This window comes from Aythya marila (assembly GCF_965140915.1).
Source record: "Aythya marila genome assembly, chromosome: 2".
In the NCBI taxonomy this organism is placed as follows: domain Eukaryota; kingdom Metazoa; phylum Chordata; class Aves; order Anseriformes; family Anatidae; genus Aythya; species Aythya marila.
Window position 1 is genome coordinate 42214848 of NC_139043.1, and position 14653 is coordinate 42229500.

Sequence of the window (14653 nt, forward strand, 5' to 3'; positions counted from 1 at the left end):
TAGCTGGAGCAGTGCCTTGGCTCAGGCACCACCGGGGCGGTTCTGGGTTTGCTGTTAAACACTCCTAATGAGATTGCATTTTTCCCTACCATGTCCAACTTCAGGCTGAGAAGGAGGCGAACACGAGGAACGAAGTCATCGCGTGCGCGCTGCGGTCACGACCGATTTAACAGCTTCCACGCGATTTTTTTTAAATTTTTTTTGGCTTTCTCTTTTATTTTTTGGGGAGAGCTGGTCCTGCTGTAGCTTTCCTGCCTGAATCCGCTCTTGTTTTCCTCCTCAGCCCGGCTCTCCTTGTGCAGTGCTGCGTGGCGCCGGCAGCCTGAGCGAGAGGGAGCTCCAGTCCCACACAACCGCTCCGAGCAGCCCCCATTTGCCATAGCGGCTGGTGCCGGGGGGGAGCTGTGAGGGGAGGGGGGGGGGGGACCGGAGGGTAAAGAAGGGGGAAAATAAAATAAAATAAAGGCAACAACCGGCTCAATGCTCGGCTCTTCTCGCCGCCGGCACCTCGCACAGGTCGGAAACCGCTCGTTTCGCTTTGCTGTATTGCGCTTGCCTGGGCCGTGGGCAGGGGGAGGGGAGGGAAAGGAAAGGAAAGGAAAAGGAGGGGGGGGGGGGGTTAACTTTTTCCTTGACATGACCGGGTTTTGGTCAGGAGCTCCCCGCCCGGCCCCGGCGGCTGCCCCTCGCCCCCACCCCCGGGCCGGCCCCCGCCGCCTGCCGCGAACTTGGTGCGCGGGGCCGCGGCCCCGGGGGCTCGGCCGGGCCGGGGGCAGGGGCAGGGGCAGGGGCACGGCCGGGGGCTGCCAGGGGGGCGAGAGAGCGGCTGGGTGAGCGCCTGGCCGTGCCGGGGGGGGGCGGCTGGGGGCCGTCGGAGCGAGGGCACAGCCATACACACACACAGAGCCACACACACAGCCACACACACACACACAGAGGCTCGCACAAAAGTGTGGAGGACCTAAGGGAGGCTTTGCAGCCGCCGGCTCGGTGCGGCGGAGGCGGCCGGAGCCATGCGTGTCACGGCCTCCTGAGGTGCTCTGTGTGTGTGTGTGTGTGTGTGTGAGGAGGGGGGGAGAGAAAGAAAGAAAGAAAGAAAAAAAAAAAAAAAAAAGAGAGAGCGAACGGAGAAAAGCCAAAGAGAGAGAGAGAGAGAGAGAGAGAGACGCGGGGTGGTGTGGAAAGTGTTCGCCTGCTTTTGTCTCGCCACGCAGTGAGCTGGAAGATGGAGATGGATGTTAAGGGAGTTTCTCCGTGCCCGGAGCCCATCCCCCCGGCGGCGGGCTCAGCCGCCTGCCCGCACCAGCGCCCGCCGCCCCGCGATGGGCAGCCCGGCGCCGACACGGGCCCCTCCGCCGCCGCCGACAGCGGGCCCCCGGAGCGGCGGCACGGCGGCGACAAGGACGACAAGAAGGTAGGTGAGCTCCCCTCCGCGACACCCCCCGGCGCCCCCGGGGCCGCCCTTTGTGCAGCGAGGCGCCGGAGGTTGGCTGAGGACACGGGGGCGGCGGGGCGGGGAGGCGCCGGGCTTTGGGGGGGGGGGGGGGGGCGGCCGCCGAGGAAGTTTGGCTCGCTCCTTCTTCCCCCCCTCCCCGTGCCCCTCGCCCCCCTCGCCATCGGCTCCGAGGGCCTGCTGTGTCATCGTCGCCCCGCCGTGGGCACGGGAACGAAGGGAGAGAGTTGGGGCTGGGGGAGCCGCCCCCGGGGCCGGAGGGGGGCTTGGTTGGGCAGGGGGCGCCGCCGAGGGCAGGGGGGTGCCCGCAGACAAAAGCGCCGAGCGCTGCCACCGGGCGCTTTTGTCTGCGGGCACCCCCCTGCGGTGCCCTTCAGGCATCCCGGTGGGATCTCGGCGGTGAGCGGAGCCTGGGAAGCCCCCTCAGGGCGAGGAGGGGAGAGTCGTGGCGTGGCCGTGTCGCGATAGTCGGGCGGTGGCGAGGCGCGATCCGCCGGCGCCGCCTGCCCAAAAGCGGGGCGTGCTGAAAGCCCAGCGGTCCTCCCCGGGAGGGTGAGCGCCCCGAAATAGGTTCTCAACCCGGGGAGAAGGATTGCAAGCAGCCAAAAAGAAGCCTTGCAGCTTGCTGGGTTCCAGCCGCGTTTCTTCAACTAGTTTTCCTCGAGTTTTGTGCTGTTGCGAGGGGTGGCACAATGAAGGAATGCAAAGCAGCGATGCAATAAATTCATGCAGCGGCGGTGGCACGCCACGCATCCGCATGGCCGGAGTTGCCACCGTCCTCCGAAACGCTGGGCATTTTGGAAAAACGCTCTCTGTAGCCGGAGACCCCCAGGTTCGTGGCGTTCACCTCGTCCACTTTTAGGTTTGTCACTGCTCGGTAAAATCCAGCCTATTGTTATAAGGCACGGAGAGTATCCAAGCCCGATCGCTCGAGCAGGGCCTGTACAGCTCAGGAAGGTGGATCCGGGGGGGTTCTGTTCTGAAAGCGATACCTGGTGCTTTTCCTATCGTGGTAGATACACGCAGAATTTCGTCTCCCCCGAGGTTCTGAATATTTCATTCTGTTGTCACTGCATGGCACTGTACAGAGCTGAACGGGCTGCGTGTCGGCGATTGTTCCTCGGATCCCTTCCCTTGCACCACGCTCCTTGACGGAATCGAACATGCATTATTTCCCCGTAATTAAAATGGAGAGCCAAGGTTGCCGTTCAGGCGAGTTGGTTGTGCCAGCGCCTTGAGCGTTTAAAAACCCTGCCATCAGCAGAAATCCATGCTACTTTCGGATGTGCCACACAGCCTGTCTAATGTTGTACCGGTCGCGGACATGAGGAAGGCAAACAATGTGTGACTGAAGGTGAATGAATACTAGGGAAGGCCTGATTATCAATGGTATGGCTAATTAACATCCTGCAGTATTGCAATTAACAATAATTAACAGTGTTGCTCTGTTTTATTTTGCATTTGCCTGAATTTTTTGGACGTAGAAAGAAAAGTGCTGCATTTTTCCCCACAGCTGTAGCCATGCAAAAGTACGGTGATAAATTCTCCCCCACCTTCATTTTTTTTTTTTTGTTTAAATTCAATATCAGCTTCTCCAAGCTTGCTGTTGCCAAAGTGCTTGCAATGACTTTAGCTTGTATTTTTGGGAAGTGCTTTGATATTTCAAACCTCCCTAAATGTGTATGTATCTTTTCTGGATGCTGTCCCAGGGCAACCGGTACCTCTTAGTAGTGCAAAAGTATTTCAGGTATCTGGTAAAATAGTGGCACTAGAAATATGATCAGAAGAGGAAAACACATTAAAGGCGCAGTAAAATCCAACAGTATCGTGAAAAAAATATTTACAGCCATAAAACAACCCCCCCTAAATTGCTGGAACCATCATTTGCTAGGAACTTTCTAAATGGGCTGAAATAACAGTACCGTTGTGTGGTTGACCCTTAAACAAATGCCTTAGGCACCCTGGTGCATGCTAGAAGTGGAAGTGCTCCATGTGGAAATTGTAAAGAACGTGCAAGCTTGATTTCCCGACACGTGAATGCCTATCAATATCTAAATACTAAGATTTTACAAAATCTCATGATTCCACTGGCCGGGTGTGCTTTTTAGGATCACTCTTGAATTACAAAGAGCCTTACATTTTGTCATTCAGCTCCGTTTCCGTCAGAGGTAAAAAGAGAGCTTCCACCTAAACGGAAGTGGGTCAGATCATATGTGCTCTAAAAAAAGTACTTTTTGTCACTGTCCAAAAGGAACATTGCTGAATTAACTGAATTATTTCTTATTTCAGTGGAAGGTATGACTGTTGTGCCATTTATACAGATATAGTTTTTTTTACCTGCCGTGTGTTCATTTTTTATTTGCTTTTGAACTTGGGTAAAATTCTGGAACACGTAGATAACTTGAAATGTGTCCCACTGTCTTCAGCTGGGATGCTGACACCCGTAAGTGTACGCTTAAGTGCTTTGTTGGAGGAAGACCTGGGTTGCCTCCTCCCCATCCTTCTGCCTTGAAGTTATCTCTGACCAATGCGTGGTGGCTACAGGTAACCTGCTGCAGCTGACACGATGGCCAGAGTTTTCCCAGGGGAGCTGCCTCCAGCTAGGACTTTGAAGCCCTCAGCCACAGCCAGCGTGTTACACACAGTCTTTCCACATGCTGAAGCTGCCAGGCCCTCCAAAAGTTGTTGCTCCGTAGGGATTTGCAGAAGTAAGCTTGCACACCCCAATAAGATCATTTTGTTTTGTTCTCGGTTTCCCTCGGCGTGTCTGAGGTTTGCAGAAATCATTTAGCACGGATGGTTTACAAGCACACCCAGAGCTTTCGCTGTATGCCTCCATCCCAGATATGAAAACCCTGCGGAATAGCTCCAAGGTGAAGAACCTTCTGTGTATTTACATGGAAATGAGCACACCAAGGTTACAGCAAAAGCAAACCTGTCTAGGCTGGGTACATTGTATTCCAGTTCAAAAACAATTTGCCAGGGTTTGCTATAAGGGGTCTGAAGTGTTGGGCAGGCTTATTTGGATGCCTTTTCCCTGAATGCGCCTCCGCGACGTCGCTGTGTGAGTGGTGCTCAGGTGTGAGCTCCTGGAGGGGAAAGCTGAGTGCTTTGGGGAAGAGCACTCAGTATTAGCTTGGGATTTCTGTTCTGCCGAGCACGTGGTGTGCTACAAAGCTAATGGTCAGCATCTGAGAGCCTTCCGCTGGTGTATTTACAGGGCTGCTGCCATCAACATGAAGGTGATTGCTCACCCGTCTTCCACAAGCAAAGGCTCAGGAAGAGTGAGAGGATCTTCAGGGCGAATTCTCTTTTAATAACTTCTCTTATGCATGTAGTTTGGTTTGGTTTGAGAAGCTGTATGTACCTATGTGTTTGCCTTTCAGGGAAGACAAAGCCTGAGAAATGCAGTTGGTGCTCGAAGCACAAGGTGGGAAGTTTCTTTCTCGGGGGAGGCCAGTCCAGTCTCGGGTCAGACGTGCTGCTCTTACCGCAGGCAGTACTGCCGTGCACAGGAGAGTAGTTCTCAGCCACCGTCTTTCCCTGGAGGTGTAGATGTTCTTTCAGATAACCCAGCCCACTGAACAACCTGAAGTTAAGAACCAAAGGCTGAAACTGCAATCAGCAGTGGATAAGGGGACCAGTCCAGAATGGGTAGGACAAAGAAAGCAGAGACAAGAGGACCAGTTGCTGATTGTAGCAGCTTCTCTTATATGTTAACAGCTTCATATAATTGTATAAAATGCAACATCTTGTTCTAGTGGGAGCTTCCAAGTGCTGAAGGCCTCTTGCCAGGTGTATCGTGGGCTGCGGTCCTGCCAAGACGTAATGCAGACACGAACAGTCAAGGTCAGGCCGTTGGCTGCCCAGGGACAGACAAATTCTTCCCACCCAGAGATGGGATAAAATTTTACTTGTGGCTGTTGCTATCCTGAGAGTTTGATGTCAGAGAGAAATCCCAGTGTATCTTTACAGTGTGGACGGAGCTGAAGAACAATGGCTTTTCCTCTAACTCATTGCTAAGAATGTTCCAGAAATCATTCCTCAATATCTACTCTGTCTTTACCACGTGCACTTTTAAGCACTTGTCCTTCATTCCTAAGCTGCTCTTTGCCATGCTGTGTGCCGTCACGACATACGTATTGATCTGCATAGCTCCGTGTCTTCCTGATGAAGTTGTCCGAAGAGAAGCTCGCCCAGCGCTATCACCTTGTTCTTCCAGAACTCCCAGCGCCTGGTGGCTGCCTGCGTGGTGGTGAGTCTGGCCCAGAGCCACGTACCCAGGCCATGCTGAGCCCCTCGTGTTCGGGTCCTTGTCCTGCAGGCTCCCAAGTCACAGCTGCAGTGCATGGCCGGTGCCTCTGGAAGGGGGCTTGGCCCTTTGCATTGCTGCTGTGGGCGGCAAAGCTCCTCGCCATGCCACTGACAGGGTTCAGGGAGAGGGGCCCAGGGGCCATCTGCCCTGAGGAGAATTTAAAACATTTCGGATTAAAAAAGTCAGGAGAGGTAATTCACTGTGAACCGAGAGCCTTGCTTTGCAGGCAGGGCTACCTCTGCATTTCCATGCGCTTCATGTACTCTGCCTCTCACACTTCTCTTGCTGTCTAGAGAGAGAATCCTTAGATGAACCTAGGATTTTGCCTTATTACAAAACTTAGCAGATGAGAAGAGATGAGAAGAATAGAAAGAGAGACAGGGAGAGAAGAAAAAACCAAACTGTTAGTACCTCTGCTGAAGGCAAGACTAATGAACTCACTATATTAGACATCAGAGAATCCATAAGGAGAAGAGATTTTGGGAATCAGGCCTCCTAATTTTCATAGCTCCAGAATTACTTGCTATCTCCTATTCTGCTATTCTTCCTTTTATTGATATGGGAAATAATGTTACCTGAAGTAGAATAAATGCACATTTAAAATATATTCATTTTGTAGTGACATACTAAAAGCCTAGGGTGTGGAGAATGAGGTCCTGCACTGGTTTATGTTAGAGTTAAAGCATAAGGTTGGGGAGGAAGGAGCTGACTTCTGCACTCTGCCAGTGTCTGTACTAAAACAACATATGTGACAGCATATAGGAAAGGTTCTTGAAAATCTGACACAGTATTGAGACATCTGAAAGAAGAGTCTGCTATTTAAAACAGTTCTTCCCTTAAATAAATTGCATGAGAAATGTTTTGGCAAAGAGCGAGCAGCTGTTTAAATTTTTCAACCAGCTGATCAATAAGTGGATGAAGCTTGAAAAGCCGATCATACTCTGGAAGGTTCCTGGGGTAAACACAGCGATGTACATGGCGATGCAGAGATTTTGTGAAAAGTAAGTACCACTCACAGTTAGTACAGAGTGAAATGAAGTGCATATGTAGTTGATTGTGTAACAAATCCAGGGACATAAACAATGAACATCATGGGTGGGAGCTGAACAACACTCTTGAGTCATCAGAAACAGAACCACAAATTTTGTTTGCAGAAGCCTGGCTCTCTGGCTAACGGCAAATTTGTCTTGGCTGCAGAGGGGCTGCGAGGATTCCCACTCAGGGGAAGATGCAGCATTGAAAAGGGCATTGTTATCTGCTCTGGGACATTGCCTCGACTCAGATGTAGTGGTATGTAGCTGTGCTTATGCACGCTGACTGGAAAGCAGCCCTATTCAAGACTGCACATGACAGCCCAGAGCTCGGCCAGGGCATGGCATGCCCTTCTCAAAAGCCCAGTATTCACAGGAACTCCTGGCCAAGGGTTGAGTGCCAGCTTGTAACGAATCCGAGGCTCCAAACAATGGATAATCAATGAAGCTAGAAAAGAACAATGCCTGTGCTGTTGCATGCTATTCCCAGTGTTTTGCTAGGTGCTCTTGGTGTTTTTACACCACCTCTATCTGTGGTTAAAGCTCACCGTGCTGTGTTGCACTGGGAGTCCTTATCATTCTGAGTTTTACTTAACAGCTCAGAACGAAGTATAGCGACTGGTGTGTGGACTGGTTCAGTTTTTGTTTGGTTCCCTCTCTGGTTCTTCTCTGCCTGGCTGTAGCCGTGCTGCTCACATAACGGCTGGGATTATTTCCCAGCAGCTTGTGCTAGGTGGATCTCCGTAGTGACTAGCTGCCAGGAGTAATTATCCAGTACGGGCATAAAATTTGCACAGTCTCAGTAGAGTTATTAGTTTCTAACAAGCTGGGGCTCAGAAAATACCCAAATACTAAAGAAAATGGGACTGCAGCTGTAAATAGGAAAAAAATGGCAACACGGGCACTGATGATAATTTCTGTGGAAGCAGTGCTTGGATCAAGTGCTAATGGGATGTTTAAACATTATAAAGAAAAAGGGACAGACCTGAAAGGTATTATAAATATTAAGTATTCTACAGTTGTTTCTTTCCTTCCTCACTCCTTGCCATTTCTCCGTGGCTCTGGAAGTCTCCTCTGTCTGTTGTTTCATTTCCCCAAATTGCATTCTGAGCTATAAGGGGAATAAGAATTGTTCCAGAAACTATAGTAACCAGTGCGTCTTAACTGGGATAAAACAAGGCACAATTTGGCTCCTCGTGTGGACAAGGACTGCCATGTATAAAATTTGTTAGACAGCCATGATTTACTAGAAAAAGAGTAATTCTTCCATGCCTAATGGCTTCTGCCATGAGTTTAAATACAGCTGTTATTTTCATTATACATTCGATTACATGAAGACCAATCTTGTTACAGAAGCAGAATGGAAATAGTTTCCTTGATTGAAAAACAAGTGTTGGGTGAATAAAAATTACAGACTCGAGCCCCAAAGCTTGGTTAATACACTTACTGTTCCCTTGGTGTCGGAGTCCACTCTTTGGATCACCTTGGCCTATAGTTTTGGAGTTTATTCCTTCCGAAAAGATGTTCTGCTCAACTTGGTCAAGGTGACAGTGCGATCAACAACTGGAAATGCTGTGGGCAGATTATTGTATTGTAGATGTATTTCCACTCCTAGTTCTAGACCTCCTGCGAAGGATTGGTATCACTGGCTGGAGAGTGAAAATAAAACGGTGTGGGACCTACGCCTGTTCTGTTAACAGGGCCTATGTTAATTAATTTCAACGAGTGCCTCGAGCACCACTGACACCTCTTTTCCATTACTGACTGCTGACTGTTGTCTCACCGAGGTTATTACTAATCTATACTCACTGCCAGGAGCCCGTTGGAGGAGACCTCGAGGATCCAAACTGATATGCTCAAGTAAAGTGTGGAAGGGGGGTTAAAGGAGTAATATCTAGCAAAAATAGTTTCTGTAGCTATTATATTTAGTAGTAGTATGATATTAGATATTAGCCATGGTATAATAGGCACTCATTGTGCTGTGCTGAGAATTTGAAGAGTGTGTTAGTGCCTTGAGGTAGTTACCGTGTCTATGAGACATACCACAGGAAGGATAACTGCAGGTCCTCACGGATGGGCGGGTGAGCACGTTATGTGGGCATAGGATGTAAAAACCTTCTGCTCTCAAGGTGAATGAAGAGTGAAAGGGAGTGGCGTGGAGGGCAGAGAGGGAGACCTGGCTGGAAAGCTAATTGAAAACAGCAACTTCAGAGTAGGACTGGAAGGAAGGAGCTTGTAAGGTTTGTATTTTGAGACAAAAGAGCTTTATGAAGTGTGTATTGGGTCCATGTGGAGTTAAGGAAGCATACAACAGAATCTCCTGGAGTTCACAAAATGCATATCTAGGCTTCACAGACATTATACAGTGCCCCGGTTAGCCTTGTTAACTTTATTGAGTGTGCTTCGAGGACATGCAGACTTTCAAAGTATGTGAAAGTCACTTTAATAATTAATTGGCTCCCTCCATCCCACCTATTGCTTCATATCTAATAAAAGGCAACAGTGAGCTTTTGCCAAAGCCAACAGATACAAAAATATTTAGGTTAGCTGGCTTTGAGATATGACTAGCTAGAAAGGATACCCCCAAAGATCTGAGAAAGTGAAGCAATCTCCATTTTTTATCCTGCCTTACCTCTCCCACGGCTCTCATATGATACGGGCTTGGACTAATTTTCCCAGATCTAATAAGCGGTTTCAGGAAGGTCTCTCCAGTTGCAGGGAATGAGAAGTGTGTGCACATGTCTGTTTGAACTGATTTACAACTGGAAGCGTGTTTTGGCTTCACCCTGGCAGGGAGACACGCTGAACTTTCCAGGTGATAAACTGACTTATGTCTTCAGCAGAGCAGCCACCGCGCACACCGCCATCGACATCCGTGCGCGCCGTGTGGCGCAGGAAATGGCACACCGTTATCAGAGGGCTGTTAAGATGGACACGGGGAAATAAATGGGGAGCTTGCTGGCACGGCCTCAAAGACAGGCGTCCACAGATGTTCTGTAGTCGCTTAAGTGTGCGCAGTTAAAGAGTGCCTGTTGTGCACTTGGGGAAATTTTTATTTAAATGGGGAGCTCTTAAGTTTGGAGGGGGCCATGGCTATGTTTCCAGAGGGAGAAGGGAGGAAGCCAGCAAGCTTAATGGGAAGGAAAGCCATACGTTTTCAAGAGGAGCAAGTCGGTAAGGAAGACTGACATTCATCCCCAACATGACTTTACCTGCCGTCCACAGCAGGGAGGCAGCCGGTGTGATGGCAGCTCCCTGTCGCCTGCTATTGTGGTTTTACACAGAGGCCTTAGAGTGGGGACTTGAACGTGCCACTTCCCGAACATGTCAAGAGGACATGCTCCTTGCAGAAGATAAATAAATGATGAATCGATTCTAAGGGAAGCCATGTGGAGGCTAGAAAGTCAGAGCCAATCAAGGTCAGTGTGGCTCAGGGAGTCTTTACCAGCAGGGTCATACCACAGGACTGTCACGAGACAATCAGCCAGATCCGTGTCTGAGCTGGATTCACCCGGTGCTGGGAAATGTTGCTCAGGGCAGGAACAAGGCTCTGGTTTTTGTCTGCTCGGCTCTGTGCATGTGCTGCCTGTTTGTAAGACCCACCACCTTTCTCTCTGTAGGTGGTGTTTTGTAGTCACTTCCTTTCACGTGCTACTGCATGCTGAGTAGCGACTAAGGTCTTTCTTAGCCAGTAGTGCAGTTGCAATTATCCATAACTGCTATTGCTTTAGAGTTAGACCTACAGCCCCGCAATAGGCTATCTGTTGGATCACACTGTCCCACAGACCGTGGCTTTCTTCTCAGTACCTCAGAAGCATCCAGCATGCTGGTTTTCTCTGCGGGTACAGTCAGTGTCAGCGAAGAGGTGGCAGCCTGCACCGCTGGCCTGCATTTCCCCAGTGCCTGTGCATGTCACCTACGATCACATCAGGACACCTCCTTATTCATATATTCACATCTGGTGGTAGTAACTGGAAGAGACTAGGGCCATGAGAAGTCGAAAACCATAGAAAGCAGGCACTTACTGTCAACTGTATGGTATTACTCAGAACTAGGAGCAGGCAGGCAGGGATACAGCAGTTAACAGGTGCCTAAAGCTTTGCTCTCTCATCTGGTGATGCTGGTGATCTGTTTCTCACCTACACAAAGGAAAGTTTTAGATGGGTCTTATGGATACCACAGCAGTCACAGGTAGACCTCTGTAATTTTTAAGATGCAGGTCAGAGCAGTTGCACCCGCTGACACGCAGCTCTGTGGTATCGACACTCTCAGCATGCCCTGTGCTCCTCGCTTTGTTGTGCATGGCAAGTTCCCTTGCAGTGCCGTGGCAGAGGCTGTCACACCTCCCCAGAAAACAAAACACGAGGAGGAGTGCAGGACTTGAGCAGTCGCAGGCAGGATCTCTGAAAGCCAAGCTTGCTGCAGAGAGCTGAAAAGGCGAGTTACCTAAGGATAAGCACAGAAATGTGCTGAGCACCGAGCTGCTGGGTGCTTGAGCAGAAGTATACGTAACGTGTAGAGTAAAAGTATAAAATGCTAAGTTCTGCTTCCGAGTAAGATTTATTACATTATAACAGTGCATAAAAGTAACAGGAGAAAGCACACGAGCAACAGCTAGGCAAGAATAATAAAACATATACAAGCCCAAGCAATAGAAAATGCATAAATGCGGCAATGGGATCTACTGATGAATTTTAGGTGCAAAGATAAGGAAAAGAAGAACAAGGCAGTTTATTCATTCTCCTCTTTGTTAGCAGGTGTGAGGGACTGGGACCTGCTTTTATGGCAGGCCATTGCTTGCTCTGAAGTATCTGGAGGCACTTTCACCACTGGTGAACTTCTCTTTGGGTATTGTCCTCTTTCCAGGTGGTACTGGGTGCCAGTGAAGTGCTGGCCTTAGTGGGGGACAAAGCATCACCTCTGACCTGTGGTGTGGTTGCTGATCTTCCAAACCAGTGCCGGGGTGTGCTGGCAGTGCTCCCGTGGGCTCAGGAGCAGGGGCACAGGGTGCACCCTTGGTGTGGGTATTGCTGTATCTCGCCGGGAAGCAGTTTTAGCACTTGGGCACTTTGACCCTGCTCTACAAGGGTCGAAAGAACTAATGAGCTATTAAATTTTAAAAAACAAAACAAAACAAAACAAAACAAAAACAAACATGCATTTTGGAAAAGCCCTTCTAAAATGCCACCAACATTTTAAACACCGAGATCTAATTTTTGACTCTTGGTAGTCCTAAGGACAAATTTTGCATCCTTCTGGCAAAGGAAGCTTGTCACCCATTTTTCACAGGCTCAAGAGCATGTTCTGTTTTCCCTTCCTGGAATGATTTATGACCGAGTAAAACTTGTTTGGAGTAGGAGCTGCACAGGAGGGAGAGGGGAGGTACAGACTGTTAAAAACAACCCAGAGGGCCGGGGATTAGTAGGAGCAGACGAGGTAGTCATGTCCATTGCCGGGGCTGTAGCAGTTTAAAGGATTCTTGGATTTACACACCTAGCAGAAGGGCATGCCATAGCATGAATGGGAAATTGAAACTCACGTCTCTATATTAAGCTCTTCAAGGGTGTAGGAGAACTGTTTTGCCCAGTGTAATTTTGGGAATAATTTTCACAACTGGAGGAAAAAGAAGGAAGGAGGGAACACAGATTGCTGTTTAAAATAAATTTGGGTGTTTAAAGTTTGCTAAAATACCACAATTACAGAACATTTATAGTCCAAATCTTGCTCTGTTCCAAACAAAAGACAGAAACTCCCTCGATGAGATTTGGTTTGAAATTAGGAATGATCTTTCCTTGGAGCAGGAGATGCCACAGGTCTTCTAATTCAGCCTTTGGTGGTTCTGTGGCTGAAGATGATCTGATGCTTTTATTCATTTTTTAATGAAACTTCATCTGTGCAGTTTCAGATGCTCTCAACTCCCCCAGAATTGTTATGAATTACCTGACAATTGTATAAAATGAATGTGACTGTAAGTAAAATTACTCACTGCTGTCTCACAGTCATCTATACATTTGCGGGATCAGACCTTGCCATTTTGAGCTGTTGAAGGTAAACACCAGCTCTTCCTATGTATTTAAACGTTGCTGCTACAATGAAACCTGTATACTTATGTGTGTGTGTGTATGTAGAGTACAAAGTATATTTCAACAGGGTAAAATTGTATTTCCAACTGGATCTAGGACAGCCTTGGAGCTCTGTAAAAAAGTGCGTTACGGAAGTGATATCCTAAAAGACTGTATCTACCCTGAATCTACTGTAGTTAGTAGTTCATGTAAAGTGCTGGAGTAATAGCTGAACAGTGGTTTGAAGCATTTTAAAAATAAAATACATTTTAAAGTTGTAACCATCAGCCAAATTGCACTCTCTTAGGGTGATACATTTAAAGAAATCTTTCATTGCAATGCAATCTTTCAAGTTCCGAGTAGTGTTTTTATTTTTTATTTTTTATTTTAATTATTTATTTCTTTTTGCTTGTAGAAGGGTTGCAAGTTGATGTCCAAAGTTGCTGTTGATACCGCAGCATTAGCCTGTGCAACAGATGTGTCTGAGCAGGGTGCTCTGTCCTCGCACTCTCGTGTTGGTTTCAGGAGCAGCAAGTCTGTAAGAGATGCAGGTCGCATAGCTGTGAGCAGCTGATGGTGACACTCTTAAGAAAGGGCTGAATTCTCCTAGCGAGGAATTTATTTGTCAACAAAATATGAGTATGCAAGACAACAGCTCGGTCACATTTCGCTTTCATTTCTTCTCTTTTGTGCTAGGGCACAACTTCCAACTGTCAGCTCTTTCAGCTGAGCCTCAGCCTTTTTATAATTGCCGCGGTGTGGCAACCCCTTTCCAATTCCCATACGTCAGCTGTTCACCGACCGAAGGCACTCATCTTGGGTTGTTCCCCTTTGCCCTACCTGTGCTGCTTGTGCTGATGGCTGGGTGATATTTTAGCTGCCAGCCCAGCCGCTCGCAGGGATGCCCAGCTGTACCCGATGGGCTCTGCTGAGCTTGGGAAGGTTCGTGGCTCGCACAGGTAGGCAGGGGAGGACTGGGGAGGATGTTTTTGGCAGGCCAGCTGCTGGGGAGCCTTCAGGCTGACAGACCTAATCCCTTCCTTCCTTGCCTGAGTATTTGGATGACCAGAAAAAAAATTACACTGGAGGTTGTGTGACCTTCATGGGAATTTGTCCCGTGAAGACCTGGCTGCTAAAGCAAGAGGGTCTGCTTCTCCTTGTGCCCACCCGAATTTTTGACTGATGCCATCGCTCTGGCATGTTAGCACCTTGCAAATATTGTGAAGTATTGCAATCCCCCATGTTCCCCCATCCTTGCCTACAAGCGGATGAATGGCAAAGGGCTTGTTCAGGGCAAACCTTGTGCTAACGGGAACGTGCCAGCATGTGGCTGGGCTTGGACTGTGTCCGCTGACTGGTTACTGACTGTGAACCGGAGCTTTTGCTGGCATTTTGCTGTGTCTGACATCCAATTTGGACCTGTACTGCAGAGGGAAACAGTAATAAGCTAGTAACGGAGTGCCAGACAGTAAGAGGATGACAAGTCTTTTCCAGTCTTGTGCGAGCATTACTGAATGAGCAGTCGCTGTGCTAGGGGCCGGTGAGCCAACAAATGTGTTCTGCATTCCCACAAAACAGGCTTCGGAGTAGGAGGAGGAGGTGTGACTTGGAAGGGGAGGCGTTGGAAGCCCTGGAGAGCCGGGGTGGGCAGGGAGGTGGGCTGGCAGGCAGGCTGGGCTCAGCAGCCGAGGGCAGGAGGCTGCCGGCACATTTCCCACTGGGGAAGAAGCAGTGGGGGCTATAGGAACGTCAAGAGGGCACGGCATGTGGGGCAGACACGGGGGAGTGTGAA

At 49.1% G+C, this 14653-nt stretch overlaps 1 protein-coding gene across 4 annotated transcripts in view; it reads left to right on the forward strand.

Moving 5' to 3' along the window:
• Window positions 1–917: 917 nt before the first annotated feature.
• Window positions 918–14653, forward strand: part of RBMS3 (RNA binding motif single stranded interacting protein 3) — a gene marked incomplete at its 3' end in the record, with an annotated part of 697589 nt that continues 683853 nt past the window's right edge. For all 4 annotated transcript variants that reach the window (XR_014317039.1, XR_014317040.1, XM_082754887.1 and 1 more), the window contains exon 1: window positions 918–1414. Coding sequence is in view for 2 of the 4 variants with exons in the window: in XM_082754887.1 (XP_082611013.1) it covers window positions 1226–1414 (189 nt within the window). The remainder of the gene's footprint in view (window positions 1415–14653) is intronic.